This window comes from Ciona robusta, chromosome 3, assembly GCF_009617815.1.
Source record: "Ciona robusta chromosome 3, ASM961781v2".
Lineage (NCBI taxonomy): Eukaryota > Metazoa > Chordata > Ascidiacea > Phlebobranchia > Cionidae > Ciona > Ciona robusta.
Genome location: NC_143237.1, coordinates 3,690,781 through 3,710,815, shown reverse-complemented (window position 1 = coordinate 3,710,815; position 20,035 = coordinate 3,690,781). Strand labels below are relative to the sequence as shown.

Here is a 20,035-nt window from a genome sequence, read left to right as displayed (position 1 = left end):
CTACCGTCTTGATTTATAATAAACCTGCTGTGGTGTAAAAGTGGTAAAATTTATGATTAGCCTAAGTTATCACGTGTCACCCACTTTTAATATTTAAACCTCTATCAGTAAATGAAAAACCTCAATTTAATTTACATTTCAAGATTTAAACATTTTATATAAGAAATGTATGCAGTTTGCTAAATGAAATATTTGCAAGAAGTATATAGGTCATTTAAATATTTCAATTACATCACGATTACAAGTTTTAAAATATAATCGATATTTTTAATTATTAAAACGCTGGCATCCACGATGATATGTTAATTCTTTATCGGTATAATTACTAATAGCATAGTTAATGAAGAATGAACATATAAAAACGTCATAAATAGGTTTACGTAATCACGCTTAATTATTGTTTAATTAAGATTTAATAATCGTATTGATTTGTCGCCAACTTGTGAAACGTGCTGCTACGTCGCTTACGCCACAATTTTGAATTGTCGCATCTATTTATATTATTAGAACTTTCATCGTGTAAAAAAATAATTCTTTATATACCATTTAATTTAAAATGTAAATATGAATTATAAAATTAACGTTCGTGTTTTTGTAAACATGGACCATTTTCATGTGTATTATATGGGTAAAAATAGCCATATATGGAAACACGAAATTTAACATCGTATACTTTGTAACTTTATGTCGATTATATATAATATTGTTTTGTCAGACGAATCGACGTGATAAATGGCGATAACGAGGTTATAATGAATGAGGTTACAATTGGGAGCATCGGCGCTAACTCGGTTAACCGCAGGGTGCATCCGCCGCGTTAACGGAAAGTTAGCGCGCGACGTCAAACATTGAGGTCAATATTGGGGACAACAGAATTTGTGTGACGTAATACTACGACGGGCCGCTACATTTCCATGCTAATAATGTATTTTTGTTTAAAACAACATGTGATATAAAAATATTACAACCTATTCAGTAAATGCATTTTATTCGTGTTGTATTTTCTCCAGGTTAGACTGCCACAAAATCTCGCTTAAGAAAAAAATTCAAACAATGAACCAAGTTGTGTTGTTCAAATATTTCTTCGATTAAATCGAAACATGGTTTCAATTTAAAAAGAATTACATTGAATATTAATTGCGCTTACTAGAGGCGATCATATATGTGTCAATTAATTGTTACTGCTGCAGTTTTAGTTGTGTTTTAATAACCAAAATCTCTTATCAGACTGGATCGTGGTGGTAGTCATTAAAAAACACTATACAACTTGTATCCTGTTCCCACTTCTCTTTTGCTCTTTTTCTCAAAGAGCAAAAGAGAAATCTTTCCCCTATCTTTCATTTTATCGGTCACGCTTTATCGATCTTGTTCGTGGCTTTAATTAAGTCCCATAAAAAGAAAAGAATAGAAGAGAAACGTAACTGTCAGGTTCCTTCTGCCTTCTTCTCTAATTGGTTGAGCTTTTTGCCCGCCATTTTACTGTAAACATTTAACCAATCATACCGCACGTTCACAGTCACGTGATATTTTCTCTGAGCTGTTAATGTTAAAAATTAATTAGTTCTTACAGACCACGTTTTAGAATTTTAAAAACAAGAATTAATTTTTCAGCATATCTGAAGTGATCGTATTTTAGTGGAAAAATTACAATACTTGGCGGAAGGTAAATTCAGTATATATATATATATATATATGTGTTATTCACGTGTGCGTGTTTTGAAATTATATATTTAACAGTGCTTGTATATAGGGACGAGGCTTGAATTATTACATTAGTTTACGTTTTTCCTGTTCTTAACCACTTAATTTCTACTTTACAGTGCAGATATAATTCAATTTAGGATCATTGATAGACCATCTTCATCAGAATATTATGTAAGTTTAATACATTTACAATGCTTTTTAAAATTTGGGGAATTATGTTAGTCGTGTGGACCAATCTGTTCCTATAGCAAACTTGTGATGGCAAGCATGATTTTTCCAGTTCAAACGGCTTTTTTAACATGAAATATAGAATCGATTTGTTAAAATTTTTACTGTGTTTATAAAACAGCCTCCTTAATGTAAAGGAAAAAAAACACTTAAAATAGTTTATATATTTATATGTTTTTAATATTCTTATCCGATATTAATATTATAAACATGCCACTAAATCATAAACAACTATGCTACAGATACAATAAACTATGTACATATATATAATTGCTAATTAATATCCAGTACAACGATGCATATAATGACATTATTTAATATTAGGGAGATTGTCAGCAGTGAGAGTAGTGATAGGTGAGTTTTTTATGTTAATCTATATAATAAAAAAGAAACATTGATTCTTCTCTATTGGTATTTGATGGGGATGTGCCGAGCTGAGCCCAAACTAAAAAGCTCGTGCCCGAGCGTATCATTTTTTGGCACTATGTTGAAAATTGGGCCGAGTGCCGAGCCTTATGCTGTTGATATAATGTTGCATGCGAGAGCGGAAAATAACAATCGTGTAAATTGTAATTATGTTGAAAACAATTGATTTATAATTGAACTGCTATTGTGTTGCAAATAATCGGCATGTCATTCCCTTCTATGTAGAAATAAACTAAACTTGATAAAAACCATTGCGACAGATGGGCGGGCATATTTTTGGATCGATACTCTGTGCCACGAAAGATTTTTTTCTGCGTACACTTTTAGAAATTTCAACGTCAAAATAATACGTATCGCTAGCAGACACTGGCACATTTTAAGAAGAAACAGAGTGTTTCTTTTTTGACAATCGGGCGCGGACTGGGTAGTGAATAAGAGGTAACATTGACATTGTAAAAAAATTATAAAATTGAACATTCACTGTGTATGTGGTATGCTCGCTCGCGGTCAACGAGACATTGTGTATTCCTGCTCTGGGATACACAATGTGCGGTAAGCGGTAATTACCTTTTTAGCTTACGTATACATATAATAAGTATTTTCAAGTGTAATAAAAACAGAAAACATTCGATTCTCTCCCCAAGTAATAAACAAAAGTAATGTTTAGTCTGGAGGAACAATATTTATCATACCTTGATCAATGATGTCCAGAAAAGATTGTAGGATTTCTATGATTATTTAAAAAAACATTTGCGGGGCAATAAAAAACAATGGTTTCAAAGGCAACTTAACTTAATTAAAAGAAAAAATATTTACAGTGGAAGTACAGGGCAATAATACAAATAGAAGTCTTACAACTTATGCATTATGTAGTCTATATTTTCTCAAAAACATCAACTTTTCCTCTTTTTTCCACAAAAGCAAAATATCTCCTACACACATTTAACAGCCTTGTTTTAATGCTTTTCTTTTATAATTTATAACTACTTCCTTTAATCATAAGCTTACCCACAAATACCATTTTTTTAGACTGAAAACAAAGTTCATAATTTAACTAAGATTTATTTATTTAAGATTTAAGTGAAAAAGTTTGATTTAACTAAGTGAAAAAGTTTTTGGGAGAATCTGAATGACTTCTCGACATAATCTCAACTAAATCCTGCAACACAATCATAAAAATTACCTGAAACTGTAACTGAACAGTCTCAATCTAAAACGTAAACTACATCATCAGAAAATGTAGACAAAGCTGTAAAATATTTGTTTTTTGATACTTAATTATCTTTAATTAAATGAAAACAATCTGCATACATAACTTTAAAATCAATTTTATCACAAAGTTAATATTGGTTGGGGTAAAAAAAAACAAAAAAAAAACAGTTTTTTCCCCTTTCCATAAGACAATTTTGAGGTAAAAAAAAACAAGAAAAAAAGTATAAAAAGTTCGAAAAATTTAAAATTAAAATATACCAGCAGCAAGGTACTTAAATATGTTACAAATAACTGCATTCATATAAGGTTTATCACGAAAGGCCTTCTCACAAAAAAAGTTTAGCAAACCCCATAAAAAGTTTTTATCAAATTTCTCGTCTAATCTGCTTGCCGGTGTCAAAATACCCAATAAAATATCAAATTAATGTATGCCCGTTTGTAAATTTTGTCGCATTTCCTTTGTCGATTTACCGTTCCTGTGACTAGGGAGTCGAGTGATCTTTTCGTCAGCATGTATATATGATAATATAGATAACGATTGAAATAACTTGCGCAATCTGTCACATATATTAAAAGCAGTCGTATTGTAGTTGATTTTAAGTCACAGAATTTTAAATCAACTTCAAACGATCGTTACTTTGACGCACGCAGTTATTCGTTTAGAGCTGCGTAAACGAAAATATGTATAATATTTCTGAGGCGGGTGTTCAAACACCAAACAGCCCCTCTAAATCCGGCACTGATGTGACGTATTATGACGTCAGAATGATTAAGTGTCTCGCCAGAATTTGGATGTCGAAATTTGCGCCCGGCGACACCTGGCAACGAATCGCAGCACTGTATATATATATTTAATTAGTTTGTTGGAGTGCTGGACTATATCAAACATTATTGGCTGTTCATGATTTGAACATTAAGCTAATTGTAGGATTAATAAAATGTTTACCATTATACACCTCTTCTATTTTTAATTTGTTTTATTTTTAGTGATACGGACTCGTTTTTATCACCTTTTGATTGGTAAGAACTTAAATTGTTTTAAATATTTTCATTCATTGAGTACCATTTACTACATTAATCAATAAATAATTAGTTTGTCTATTTGATATTGGGTGCTATTTAAAGTTCTGGGCTTTTGTTAACTGTTAATGTAGTATTGTTTTCTTTCTATGGAGGAAAAACAAACTAAACATTGATAGGATGTATGTTTAGATTCATTCTAATAATATATATATATATATATATACTATAACTAGGGATGTGCTGAAGTTGAAAAAGCTCGGGTTCGCCGAGCGCCGAGCTTCAACGAAAAGCTCGGCACGAGCCCGAGCCCGAGCACCTATGACGTCATCAAGGAGAAAGGCGTACGAGAATGCGTTCCTATTCAGCCGAAAAGCGCCGCTAATCAAAATAATACAGAACACGTGGTTTGCGGTTAAAGACGCGTCTCGCTTTTCATAATTCCTACTATTGCAAAATGTAAAATTCATACAAAAAATATTTAATTAAAAAAATATTTATAACTGTTACAGCCAGTGGCACAACTAGCAAGTTTCTACGCATGTTCATCTTGGATAATGTAACGATTATTTACGTCAGAATAAACCTTTACGATCGTTACATCACAAACGAGATTGTTGGAAAACAATCGTGTTTTATTTGCTTCCATACGATCTGTAGTTTGTGTATAATTTTTGTTTCTGATGATTAGTTTAATGCAGGTAAATCGCGATTATGTGAATTTTAATTGGTGCAAATATAAGAGCGAGGAGCGACGCTATCAGTAAATTGGAACCAACATAAATTGTAATATGATATTACAAAGTATCGTCCCGGTCGAGCTTGGACAGAAGCCAAAAAACATCGTTTGATGGCGCCGCACGAGAACCAGAGTTTCATTACGTCATTTTTCACGAGAATAAATTCACAACGATTGCTTCGTTTGTTACGTGTGGAATGTATGCTACCGCATGCGTCTTCCTTTATTTCATACGCCGGCGCAGAGTGTAAAAATGTGACGCTGATACACGATGTTTTGATCTCGTGGTTGGTTGGGCTGCCCAACTTGGGCAGTGGGCACATTCCTCCCGATTGTTATATTATAAAACGTCATAATTAATAGTTACGTTGCGATAGGACACGTGACGTAACAATTGAATGAAAAATTGTTCTAATTCCAAGCGAAGGAATGTTATATTGAATGCAACGCGTGTGTGTGCATCTTAGCACTTTCTGGCTGCGTGCGTGTCTGCGGTAAAGGTGGGGTTGCAAAACCCTGTGGTTGCAAAACCGTGGTTGCAGCAATTTATATTATTTCATTATAAAAAAGTTTAAGAGTTTTTGGCTTTTTATTTAAAATGTGATACGAAAACATTGGGCGCTCGTGTATTTCGACACCTGCTGTAATTCGATACGGGCAAATTCGCTGACGTTGCGATTCGTTACTTGCGACAGAGCAAATTCACAACGAACGAAAAATAATTAAAGAGAAAGCTACGCTGACTAGTCTCGTTATCTTTTAGTAGCTTCACTTTTTTCATTTTTAATACTTTTTGCTCTCGCGTGCAACATTATAGCATAAGGCTCGGCGCTCGGCCCAGTTTTCAGCCGAGCGCCGAGCGTCAAAAAAGGAGACGCTCGGGCACGAGCTTTTGAGTTCGGGCTCGGCTCGGCACATCCCTAACTATAACTGTATTATACATATACCTTTTTATTGCAGTGAGGAGGATCTTTTTCTTTGCACTGATTATAACAATGCAGATACTAGTGCTTCTTCAGACTCAAGGTTTGTATTTATGTATAACCAAATTTGCAAATAATTCATTATACACCTCATATCATGGTTAATGACGATAGAGAGCATTTGTACTGTAAAATGAACACACACAGCAAATTCATGATCTAAAATATTAATTAATAATACATTTATAGGCCTATACAATTAAGTTAATCGGTATCGGTGGAAAAAGTTGATATCGGTCGGTCTCTCATTTAAACATATTTTCTTTGCTAAAAATCCAAATAACCTTAAGCAAATATTTAAGCTGCATGAAAATCTGATTAATGTGATATCTGATATGCATTATTCGACTTCCCACTTCATTTGGATAACTTAGAGGTTAAGCCCCAATAAACTTTAGTGTAAGTACACGATTCATTTTTACATTTGTGATTTCAGAAGCTTTAAAGAAGTTAAAGATCAATTGGACGGGCTTACAAGACGCTTGGACAAGTATTATATATATTTTTTTATGTTCTAAATCTAATATATAGTCAAGTGGGGTAATAAAAAACAGAAAATATAAACTTTCGATTTTCCCCCAAAGTAATAAATAAAAATAAAATATTTTTAGTCTGGAGGAACAGTATCCATCATACCTTGATGTCCAAAAAAGATTGTAGGATTTCTATGATTACTTGAAATTTTATTCGAAATTTTGTGCTGTTTTTTTATTCCCCTGGCTTTGGGGTAAAAAAAACATTTGCGGGGCAATAAAAACAATGGTTTTAAAGGCAACTTAACTTAATCAAAAAAAAAATAATAATAATTGAAGTACAGGGCAATAATACAAATATAATTCTTACAACTTAAGTATTATGCAGTCTATATTTTCTCAGAAACATCAACTTTTCCTCTTTTTTCCACAAAATCAAAATATCTCCTACACACTTTTAACAGCCTTTTTCTAAAGCTTTTCTTTTACAATTTATCATTTTTACTGAACTACTTCCTTTTGAACATAGGCTTACCCACAAATAACATTTATTACTAAAAACAAAGCTCGTAAGTTTCATAACCTATATAAAGCACAAGAAGTAACTAGAGCACTACACTTGGTTTAACTAAATGGTAAAGGCTTTTGAAAATCTAAATGACATCTTGACTTTATCCGAACTAAATTTAAAATTCAGCCACATAATCATAAAAATGACCTGTAACTGAATAGGCTTAACGTAAAACATAAACTACACCATCAGAAAATGTAGGCAAAGCTGTAAAATATCTGTTTTTGATACTTGATTACCTTTAAAATCAATTAAACTATTAATTAAATTAAAATAATATACATACATAACATTAAAATTAATTTTATCACCAAGTTAATATTGGTTGGTGTAAAATAAACAAAAAACAGTTTTTTTACCCCTTCCCATAATTTTTACCCCACAATTTTGGGGTAAAATAAAAACAAGAGAAAAAAGTATGAAATGTTCGTAAAATTTGAAATTAAAATATACCAGCAGCAAGGTACTTAAATATGTAGCACATACCTGCATTCATAATAAGTTTATCATGAAAGGCTTTCTCACAAAAAAAAGTTTAGCAAACCCCATAAAAAGTTGTTTTTGTCAATTTATTGTTTGATTTATTAATTTGTGTTTTACCGAAAAAATAATTACCACCTAGAATGAATGTTAGGATAAAAAATAAGCCAAATAAATGTCCTTTTTACCCACAAAAGCCGTTTGCGATAAAATGATTTTTTTAGTGGGCTAGGGGGGTTGTCCTTTCTTACCCCAATTACCCCATTGTTTTTCATTACCCCACTTTACTAAAAAAAAACTACTTTTTTAAAGTGACTGAAAGTACTTCAACTTAATTTTTGCTTCTTAAATATTCGTTCAAACTGTGTGTTTATATAATTCTAAGTTTGTAGTGTGTTTTAACATATTATGTGTTGTAAATTTTTCTTCCTAATTACATTCGTTACAGGAAAATGTCTCATTTATGCAGAGGTAGTCCTCAATTCCCTAGACCTTACATGTAATAATAATTATTAATAAACCAACCAAAACAGTACCATTTTAAAAATCTTAATATCTGGCATACTTTAATGGTGTCGTAATAGAACATGACTTGCTAGTTTGTTATGATTATGTATTTGATAATTTTTTATTAGTTTTATAATTAAAGTCCTGCAGGATTGTAAAAGTTGTAAATCCGGACGGTGATCGTTTAATTTTATTTAAAATCCGGACGTGTTATGTTTTACGTGCGTCTGTCACCCAAGCAACCAAATCTTGTTATAAAGCGTATTACTAACCATCACCACAGTCTAGTTCGGGCGCCTGTGCGATAGAAACGGTTGTTAAAGCTGCGATCTAATATTTTATGTTCGTCGCGTGTTCGTAATTATCAGCTAACGAATTCGCTCGAGTAACAAACATTGCCATGCTGCAATTTGGTCATTTTGCGCTTAATTTTTACGCCACATGTCTTATTGCAACATAACTATTAACTATGACGTTTCATTACGTAACAATCGGGACGAATGTGCCCACTGTCCAACCAACCACGAGATCGAAACATCGTGTATGAGCATGGCGCCCCCCTCTGTTATAGAGGGCGCCATGTGTATGAGCGTCACATTTTTACGCTCTGCGCCGGCGTAGGAAATAAAGGAAGACGCATGCGGTAGCATACATTTAACACTTATCAACCGAAGCAATCGTTGTGAATTTATTCTCGTGAAAAATGACGTAATGAAACTCTGGTTCTCGTGCGGTGCCAACAAACGATGTTTTTTGGCTTCTGTCCAAGCTCGGCCGGGAAGATACTTTGTAATAATGTATTACAATTTGCGTTGATTCCAATTTACTGATAGCGTCGCTCCTCGCTCTTATATTTGCACCAATTAAAAATCACATACACGCAATATACCTGCATTCAAAGTTTAAACTATTCTTGGTTGCTGGCTTAAAATATGTCGGAAATAAAACAATTATACGAAATATAGAAGCACATAAACCACAATTGTTTTCTTAAATTTTAATAGTTTATCAAAGGCATTATGACGTAATCATCGTTACATTTTTAATCCACGATGAACGTGCGTAAAACTTTTCATTTGTTTCTGCCGATTTGATACGTCGTTTTAATAAATGTAATATCATTTTAAATTCACCACAATCACTGTCCTATGCAATAAAAATGTTTTATTGGTTGTTCACATCAATATCTATTCTACTTTATGTGATAAATTATTGATACAGGATGTTTTGATTTCGCAGTTGGTTGAGCAGTGAGCACATACCTCCCGATTGTTATATTTTTAAACGTCATAATAAATAGTTACGCTGCAATAGGGCATGTGACGTAACAATTGATCGTATCGAAAACATGTTCCCAGGTTTTGACAGCAGCCAGAGACTCTCGTCTGTTTTTGTATTGCTAAAAATATTTTTACTTGATCATATTTAAATCGAAGTAACATTTGTCAGCTCCTATTTAATAGGCTGGGGCAAAGTTAGTATTGACCAAGTTAGGAAACGGATTGTAAAACAACGAGTCTTGTTATCCATTGTCCCCGCGTCTGTGACGTCATAGTCGCAGCCATTACGGAGCCCACGGCATAGCATTTTATCATTGCTGGGTGCTGTTTTTCGTCTAAATATTGCGATTTTTAAGAACCAAGCTCTTCTGCGCGTAAAAATGGCTTTCTACTAATGTTATATCTTATCACAATAATAAACCTCACATAAAGAATCAAATTCTATTGAACACTCAATCGATTAAAGAGTAAAAAAACAGAAAATATCAAGTATACCAACCAAAAACATAAAAGAACATGTTTAAAATATAAAAATACAAACAAAAACGCATAACATTAACATATACTGGTGTATCTAGCTGCAGTTTTGCATGTAAATTGCCGTGATTTTACTTTTTGGCTCACAAACTTAACACGTATACCCGGCAACGAAACTTAAGGTATCTTTATAAAATTTGCCTAATATCGAAGTGACATTGAGGAAAACAATATTGAGTTACCATTTTTGGTCCTCTGCTTGAATTAATAAGCTACCTTTTCTGCGTTCCGGGTCTTTATGAAATCGGAAAACGCAAACACCTTATCTGCTAGTACTTAAAAGCAGTTTGGAGCTGCATGTCCACTCATGTTGGATTATAAATGTAGTATATAATGGTTCTGTAGATTCGTAGGTATGATCATATACTATTATGTAAACTAAGCTGATTGCTGCTAGTATTAATCGCCAACGTAAAGTATCCTGTTAAACCACACTGTACGCTGAAAACCAGTCAAAATACTAATTTACTCCACATTAATTCTTAGATTTAATATTATATAACAAGATTTATATTAGAAATTATATTTTAAATGTTAAAACAACCGCTATACGTGTTTTCTAGCGTTGTATCGCTTACAAGAACCAAATAAACACACGCCGACCATGCATTTGTATAGGCGATTCACGCTCTGTGGGCTCCGTAATGGCGGACACAAGCGCCGTTTCCTGACGTGACGTTGGGCTGGGTCGTATGTAAATTAACATTTAATCATACATTAGGTAGATTTTTGGTTAAACAATTTTATTTAAGATAATAATGTAATTGTTTTTTTTTATGATTTCAGAAGCTTACAAGAGATTAAAAATCAGTTGGACTCGCTCACAGGCCGCTTGGAGAAGTATGGTTTTCTATACTTTAAGAATTTTGTTTATGAATTCAAATATATATATATATATATATTATGAACTAAAATAGTAAAATTAGCACTGCTTCGTTTATTTTGACATCATTTCAAAAACAGCCTAAAATTTAGAGTATTTTTTACAATTAATTTAGTGTCTCCACTAATGTAACTAGTAATGTTTCATTGTGTTTAAGAGTGATTTCTGGGAGGGACAATGGGAAAACCAAGACAAAGACTCCAAGGTTCGTCTGATTTCATTTCAAATTTAATATATTGTTTCTTATATATTATATATATTATTATTAAATATTTATTATCTATATATATTATTTTTTTGTATTTGACTATATGTATTATTTTGATGGTATCATGATAATGTATGTACATATATAACTAATGCTATATTTTGTTATTTTCTAGGTGCAAATTTAGTACCAAAGGTAATCAAGAAAGAGTTTCTAAATCCGGAAGGTAAAGTGTAGTTTTGAAACTATTCATGTAATATTAGTAACAAATACTTAAATATAGAAAGTTTCGTCAGTGCCCCTATTGTTCCATGAAATTTGTGAATGTCACAACACACCACAGATTACACCATTCAAATCTTGATAAGACAGCCATGCTGTATGACAACAAGTTAAAGCAAGAAAATTCTGGAGAATATAAAAACTATACAGGCTATTCATGCATTCTCTGTCACCGAGTAGTAAAGTCTATCAAACTACATTGTCTATACAATCATAAAGAAGTAGATGTAAGAGCTGACAGTTTTAGACTATTTGAAATTAAATGCAGTTTAAAAGAAGGGGGGGAGCTGTACAATTTGGAAACTGTCTTATCTCATTATCAACAAGAGTTCGTAGAATTGGGTGTTGCAAAAAGAAACCCAACCACGAAAGAATCAGCAAAAACCTATGTTAATCAATTGAGTAAAATAATCACGTGTGAAGCAGACTTAAAATCACCAGGAATAATTTACCATAATATACAAAGTACCCTAACCGGAGAAGGTGCGGATGGCACAAAATACTCTTATCTTTGTACATTGAAAAATTTCATACAGTTTGTAGAGACACAGCATGAGAATTTTCATTCCGCTGAATTTAAAAAATTATTGAAGTACACAGACCATTGGCTCTTGCGGCAACGAACAAAAAAAGAACAGAGAGAAAATCAAGAAGCCAATTAAAAGAAATTAAAGATCCATTTTTACAAATTTTAAAATATGAAAAGAAATTTAAAGAAGTCATGCAAAGTATTCGAGAAGATCCCAAACCAACGCCAGAAGGCGTCAAACACCTGTACTCTGATATCTTTTTAAGAGTAGTGTGCAAATCTGGCTGCAGATCATCTGTACTGACTGGACTAACACTTGACGAACTAAATAATGCTCAAAAAACAGATATGGGAAATTTTAGTATTTACGTAAAAGACCAAAAGGAAAAGGCACAACATGGTTGCCTTGTCCTTTCTGAATTGGAGCTTAATGACTTAAAAGCTGCATCAGGACATTCATGGAAAGGAACGTCCTATTCAAATAAATTAAAAGCTTTTCCATCATTTATAAGTGACAGAGAAAAGATGTCCGCTTCCGAATTCAACAGTATCTGGAGAAAAAGATGCCAACTGGTGTTCGGGTCAGTCATCAGTGTGACTGCAGTTAGAAAGTTAATTACACGTGGTGTTAGCCAACTCCCGAAAGATGTTCAGGTGGCAGTAGCGAGGTCAAAAGGACATTCAATAGCTATCGCTGAAAAAGTTTATGATATATCAGATCCACACCAGTTAGTAGAAAAGGCAAGAATGACTTTGCAAACAATTGCTACAGGTTAGTTTTTCAGCAGTTCTCAGGTTTAGATTAATGTACATGTCTCTGTCAGTTTTTTAACTTATTCTTCTATAATAATAATAACCACTATGTTTTGATTAATTAATGACAAATGTAATAACTTCGTTTATCAACAGAAAAGTCTTCAATCGAAATTACAACTGGTCATAAGCCTTCATCTTCGGATGTAGAACCATGTGATGTGGGGTGCTCCTCTTCGGATGTAGCACCAGGTGATGTGGGGTGCTCCTCTTCGGATGTAGCACCAGGTGATGTGGGGTGCTCCTCTTCGGATGTAGCACCAGGTGATGTGGGGTGCTCCTCTTCAGATGTAGCACCAGGTGATGTGGGGTGCTCCTCTTCGGATGTAGCACCAGGTGATGTGGAGTGCTCCTCTTCGGATGTAGCACCAAGTGATGTGGGGTGCTCCTCTTCGGATGTAGCACCAGGTGATGTGGGGTGCTCCTCTTCAGATGTAGCACCAGGTGATGTGGGGTGCTCCTCTTCAGATGTAGCACCAGGTGATGTGGGGTGCTCCTCTTCAGATGTAGCACCAGGTGATGTGGGGTGCTCCTCTTCGGATACCGAACCTATTGAAGCTGATATGCAATGTTCAAATGTTCCTGTTCAGTCTTACTTCAACTCAATTACAGACCAAGGTAAGTGTTTACTTAATAACCAACTACACTTTTGAATTTGTGTACAGATAATCTTAAATTGCTTAGTGTATGTTTAAACATTTTTTCATTCAAAACCATATTCTTTTTTAAGTTATTTTTGTATTATTTTGTGTTGTTGATGCTTTTCAGTTGACCTTACAAAATTATTTTACCTTACAAAATTATTTTATTTAGACAATGTTACCATTCCTGCAAAGTTTATACGAGTGGTATTTTTGGACGATGCTGAACCTAAAGATGTATATCGTTTGAGAGATTTAAAAACTAAAGACAGAAAACGACTTAAATGTTTTGAGGACGTTTGTATGGAAGAAGAGTGCAAAGCAAGATGGGATGATAACTTGTTTTATCCTGCCAAAAGAGTTCCATTGTCTTGTAAGTTTTGTTCATATAATATTTTTTTGTATGGCACTGTTGTCACATACTCACTTTTTAACCATTAAATAAAGGATTCGAGGCTTTATTTTGCAGTTAACTGCCCTTAACGGGTCGTCTGAAGTTTTTTTGCATGTATAAAAGTTATATAAGGCTTGAGGTGTATGTTTTGTATGAAATATGACACTTGAAGAGGTCAGAGGATAAAGTAAATACCTATTTTCACATGTAAGAAATATTGTATAGCTATTTACAGAAGTATGTTTAACATGGTTTAAATATTTGTTTGGTTAGCATTTCATGTTCTTCTTAATTGTTGTCACAATGGTGCTGTTTTTTAAAGGGTCACCTCAAAAACGCTGCATTGTGCATTCGGACACGGACACGATGAAAGAGTCACCAAGAAAAAAGAGGAAAAGTTGTTCAAAAAAAAGAATGGACTTTTTCTATGAAAATTCTAGAGAATTCTGAAGTTTTTTAATAATCATCAATTGGGGTAATATAAGACAAAATTCACAAATTTTCAGCATTAAAAAAATTTTTGTTAGTGTTTAGGAATAATATTTATCACACATGCCTATAAAAGATTGTGGGATTTCTATGATTGTTTAAAATTTTATTCGAAATCTTGTACTGTTTTTTTTATGTTCCTGACTTTTGGGATAAAAAAACATTTGCGGGCAATAAAAAACAATGTTTTAAAAAGCAACTAAACTTAATTAAAAGAACAAATTAACAATGCAAAAACAAGGTAATAATACAAATATTAATCAGACAACTTATTACTTATGCAATATGCATTATGCGGTCTATTTTGTCTCATAAATATCAAAACTAACGCATTTCTAACAGCCTTGAACTAATGCTTCTCTTACAATTTATCATTTTTACTGAACTACTTCCTTTTAAACATAAGCTTACCCACAAATAACATTTATTAGACTAAAAACAAAGCTCGTAAGTTTCATAACCTATATAAAGCACAAGAAGTAACCGAAGGATTACATTTAATTCAACTAAATGACGTTCTAAATGACATCTGACTTAATTTAAACTAAATTCAGCAATATAATCATAAAAATGACCTGTAACTAAACAGTCTTAACCTAAACTACATCCTTAGAAAATATAGGCCAAGCTGTAAAATATCTGTTTTTGATACTATTATTTAAAATTAAATGCAGTTTAAAAAAAAGGGGGGGAGCTGTATAATTTGGAAGTTGTCTTATCTCATTATCAACAAGAGTTCGTAGAATTGGGTGTTGCAAAAAGAAACCCAACCACGAAAGAATCAGCAAAAACCTATGTTAATCAATTGAGTAAAATAATCACGTGTGAAGCAGACTTAAAATCACCAGGAATAATTTACCATAATATACAAAGTACCCTAACCGGAGAAGGTGCGGATGGCACAAAATACTCTTATCTTTGTACATTGAAAAATTTCATACAGTTTGTAGAGACACAGCATGAGAATTTTCATTCCGCTGAATTTAAAAAATTATTGAAGTACACAGACCATTGGCTCTTGCGGCAACGAACAAAAAAAGAACAGAGAGAAAATTTTGTGAAACAAAAATCAAGAAGCCAATTAAAAGAAATTAAAGATCCATTTTTTACAAATTTTAAAATATGACCATTTAACTTATTCTAAACTAAATTTAGCAACATAATAAAACTGACCTGTTGGGTTAAAAAAAACTAAAACAGAAAAAAACATTTTTTTACCCTTCCAATACGGCAATTTTGGGCTAAAAAAATCAAGAGAAATAGTGCAAAAAATATAATATGAATAATGTGTATATATGTATGAAATGTTTGCAAAAATTAAAATATATCAGAAGCAAGGTACTTTAATACATAGCAAATAACTGCATTCATATAAGGTTTATCATGAACAGCCTTCAGACAAAAAAATGCTCTTAGCAAACCCCATAAAAAAAATTGTCAATTTTTTGTTTGATTTACTAATTTGTGTCATACTGAAAATATAATTACCACTTAGAATGAAAGTTAGGATAAAAAATACGCTAAATTAATATAGTTTTTACCCACAAAAGCTGTTTGCGATAAAACTATTTTTAGCGGGCTAGGGGGGTGGTTGTCCTTTTTTACCCCAAGTACCCCATTGTTTTTATTACCCCACTTGATATATAATTTATCAATTTCTTTCCGTATTGTGATTTGACTTAATGATTTGTTAGTGTTTCTAAAATAGATAATAGTTGAAAATTCCATTTTGATATTACCAATTCTTTCTTCAAATTGTGATTTTTTATGTACATAGATTAATTTGGCAAAGTTTTCTTTTTTAAATTCAAATGTGGCGAATAATAATTTTTTTATTTCTTTCCGTATTGTGATTTGACTTGTGATTTGTTAGTGTTTCTAAATTAGATAATAGTTGAAAATTCTACTTTGATATTACCAATAAATTTCTATTTTGATATTACAAATTCTTTCTTTAAACTGTGATTTTTTATGTACATAGATTAGTTTGGCAAAATTTTATTTTTTAAATTCAAATGTGGCGAATAATAATTTTTTTATACATAGAAAAACAATTGGTTTTTATCAATTTCTTCTTTTATTGTAATTTGATTTGGTAGTTTCTGTATTAGATAAATACATGTTGAATATTCCGATTCGTTTTTACTGATTTCTTCTTTAAAATTGTGATTTTATTTATGTACATAAATTAAAATTGAAAAAAATCAATGTGGCGTGGGATAATTTGTCTGTACATAGAAATACAAATCCGAGAATTCTTTAAGGGAGGTGGAGGGTAGTTCAATTCATAAACTCAGTCGATTATGACGATTACTTTATATTACACATCGTATTATGGTCGATGCAGTTAAGGAGAAAAGTTCAAAAATTTATATCATTTTTTCATTTATAGCTCCATGCTGCCATGTAACGGTAAAAGAAAAAAAATCAAAAACCAAGTAAGAAACAATTTTTGTAAAACGTATTGTTTTGTTTCCGGAAAATTGTTTCCAGCAAAAAGTGTTTCTCACCAGTACATAGGGTGGGGGGAGATGGGACACCTTTTAGATCTATTTTCGGCCCATTTAGAGGTAAACAAAGAACATTTAAAGAATTATAAAACTATATCCTTACGATTTCCATAGACCTTCGTTAATTGTTTTAACACGATTAAGATATTTGGATATGATGTGTTAAAGGTGTCCCCTCTTTCCCCACACCACTATATATATATATAGATGAAAAAGCATAATACTAAGATGCGCATTTGAATTGCTCGCTACTAAATACTAAAACTTCTGAAATTTTGTATAGTTTGCGACTACCCTCAATCCAGTATCGTAGTTAATAAAATAGACTGAAATATTCAAACTCGCAAACTACAAAATTTTGGAAGTTTTAATATGATTTAGCAAGCAACCAAAATGAACATCTTATTATTATGCTTTATTGGCCAATTAAAATGTTGTATTTGTTTAACACCTAATTTTAATAGTTATAACGCCAATAATCATCTTTGTCGCTCATTTTATAAGATCGTGAGAATACTGTCGAACAAAATTGTAAAATGTTTGTTGTTTTGCAGGTATTTACCACCAAATCTTCTTATAATTTTTTTTTTTATTTAACGCCATCACAATTTTAAAATGTGAGTCTACGAGGTTCACCGAAACAGGGTGCATAAACCGTATTTAATGGTTAAAATTCCAATTACCATTAACGTTCAAATATTCTAGATCGGTAAGTTCAATATAACGTCAATCGTTAATGAAAAATATAAGCAAGATAATACAGCAATCTTAAACATATATATTGAATTTTGGTGATCACAGGCGGTATGAGGTTTATTCAAGCATGTCACCATATCTAGCAAAAAGGTTATTTTGTAGTGGCACACAGTTATCAGTAAAAGTGAATGCAACATAGTGCTGGAAAATGCAGCTACCATATACAGTTTTGTATGGAGAACATCGTGGTGCAGTGTTTTGGTCAATGCCATAAACCAGACATTTCGAAAAACCACACTACAGCTATATGTTACTATCGCAGCAACCGGCAAACTTAACATTGTAAGTAGTGTTGCTCCATGAATTCGTCCATGCCTCGTCGGGTTCATTTTTGTCTGTAATGCAACAGTTTAACTAGAACTGATCTAAAAAATGATTTAAAAAAACGAATAAACGTAAGTTTTAAATTAAAAACAGCTGCAGGCCATAATTTTATACAATTTGGTGTTTTTTTATAAGTCCTAGTTTGACACTCGCTTTAACAATTTATGAATACCTGTTTTGCTGTTTGGTAGTTTTATTTTAATTCTTCTTCTTACAGGGGCCTTATTAAATCAGAGTAACACTGAACAAGTTAGTACAATCTGCTTAGAATCTTAGACCATTAACTAGCTTCTTAAACAGTCGAAACTTCAGGGCTATATACCTTGGTTTGCCGAGTATACAACTGTTTCTTTAAATACTATTGTGAAAATTAACGTTTTAACATCAGAACTAGTAACAAAATTATTCAGGTAATAATCACTATTGTTATTCATCAGAACAATATTCAATTACCATTATTCCGTAACATTTCTCAACTCGACATACAAAACCACATATATAACTGAACATATTCTTTTTCAGAAATTATGACTATACCTCATATTTACGACACGTGGTTGGACGCGAACCACTGTTCTGGGGTAATAGAACGTCGCTACCACAAAAGTACTGTAAAAGCAGCTGATTTTTTACTCCGACGGGTTTTCTTTTGGCGATTTTTTAGAAGCTGTATGAGTATAGGTTTGGCTAACTTTTATAGTACTTTTAGGTTACATTTGAGCATTTCTATCAATGAACAAATTTTTCCTTGGTGTGCCCCCTCAACTGAAGTGTTTAAGTTAAGTCGCAGAAGACGCCGAAATTTCGCCACGAAAAAATACCGGAATCTAAAATTTGTATATATAAGATAGATACGCTTTAATGCGATCAGAAGATACCACCAAAGTTTCAAAAACAAAACAACTTCTTAAAAACTGGTGAAAGTGAACCACTGGAATACAAAAGTGCTGAGTCACTGTATAAGCTGGTGTAGCTATATCTGAAAGTTATAACATATAGTACTGTGGGGGAAGACGGGACACCTTTAGCTCGTAATATCCAAATACACTGATCGTGTTTTAAACAATTACCAACGGCCAATGGCAGTCGTAAGGATACGATTTTATAATTCTTTGAATGTTCTTTGTTTACTACCAAGTGGGACGAGAAAATAGAATGAAAAGGTGGCCCATCTTTCCCCACCCTACTATAATAATAAAACCGTATTTCATAATTTTACAATGTAGCATAGCCAAATTTGAGACAAAAATATAAACCTTAAGATAGTGGGAATAAGATAAGAGTGAGAAACTAGCACCAAACCCTTTTCTCATGAGTCTCAGTGTATTGTGAACTGTCGGTCATATTTTTCACACCACCCTTCGAGGTTTTCTATTATAAAAACACACCCAAAGAGAAACAATCATGTACTAGGTTAGGGTAAGATTAGATAGTCTACGTTTTCCTTCTTTTTACTGTCCATAATTTAATATTAAGTATAAAATATTTACAGAATTATACAACCGTATCTTCACGACTTCCAAATATGGTTGTTAATTATCAAAAACACGATTACAAAATATGGAATATAAGGTACTAATATCTCACACCACCATTACTACACTATTTTTCATGAAGCTCTACGTACATTGACAGCAACTATCCTATATGATCACCGCCATTATTTGTTAATGGCTCATATCAATATATAGTAGGGTGGGGGAAGATGGGACACTTTCTCAGACGAGACCTTTTTTAATTTTTATTTTACGGACCCCAATTTAATGATAATCAGGAAAATAAGGTAACAGAATTATTCGACAGTATTATCACGACTTCATAAAATGCCCGTCAAAGCTGATTACTGTTTTTAAATATTAAAAAAAAATATGTAAAATAGAAACAGTATACTTTGAACAGGTAAAAAAATGCGAAATAGTAAGGTGCTATTTTTTAATGCTCGCTAAACCATAGTAAAGCCGATGATTTTTTTTTAGTTTGCGTGTGCAAACGGTTAAACTAGTTTCATAGCTTCATAAAACAATCTTGAATATTTCGTACAGTTTG

The 20,035-nt window shown here is 32.5% G+C and overlaps 1 protein-coding gene and 1 long non-coding RNA gene across 2 annotated transcripts; one reads left to right on the top strand and one right to left on the bottom strand.

Moving 5' to 3' along the window:
* Positions 1 to 1,369: 1,369 nt before the first annotated feature.
* Positions 1,370 to 16,759, top strand: LOC149738260 (uncharacterized). Its single transcript, XM_089875170.1, is given in 14 exon segments — positions 1,370 to 1,663; positions 1,821 to 1,875; positions 2,257 to 2,286; positions 4,558 to 4,590; positions 6,290 to 6,355; positions 6,749 to 6,802; positions 10,947 to 11,000; positions 11,201 to 11,248; positions 11,427 to 11,477; positions 11,535 to 12,189; positions 12,192 to 12,834; positions 12,972 to 13,493; positions 13,689 to 13,889; positions 14,233 to 16,759. Coding segments are annotated over 13 exon segments (2,487 nt in total). The 5' UTR covers positions 1,370 to 1,663; positions 1,821 to 1,873; the 3' UTR covers positions 14,361 to 16,759.
* Positions 16,760 to 17,484: 725 nt separating this feature from the next.
* Positions 17,485 to 19,203, bottom strand: LOC149738259 (uncharacterized). The gene is made up of 2 exons (XR_016384711.1): positions 18,162 to 19,203; positions 17,485 to 18,000 (listed from the first exon to the last, which is right to left on the bottom strand). It is a non-coding gene; the product is annotated as an uncharacterized LOC149738259 (long non-coding RNA).
* Between the last annotated feature and the right edge of the window lie 832 nt (positions 19,204 to 20,035).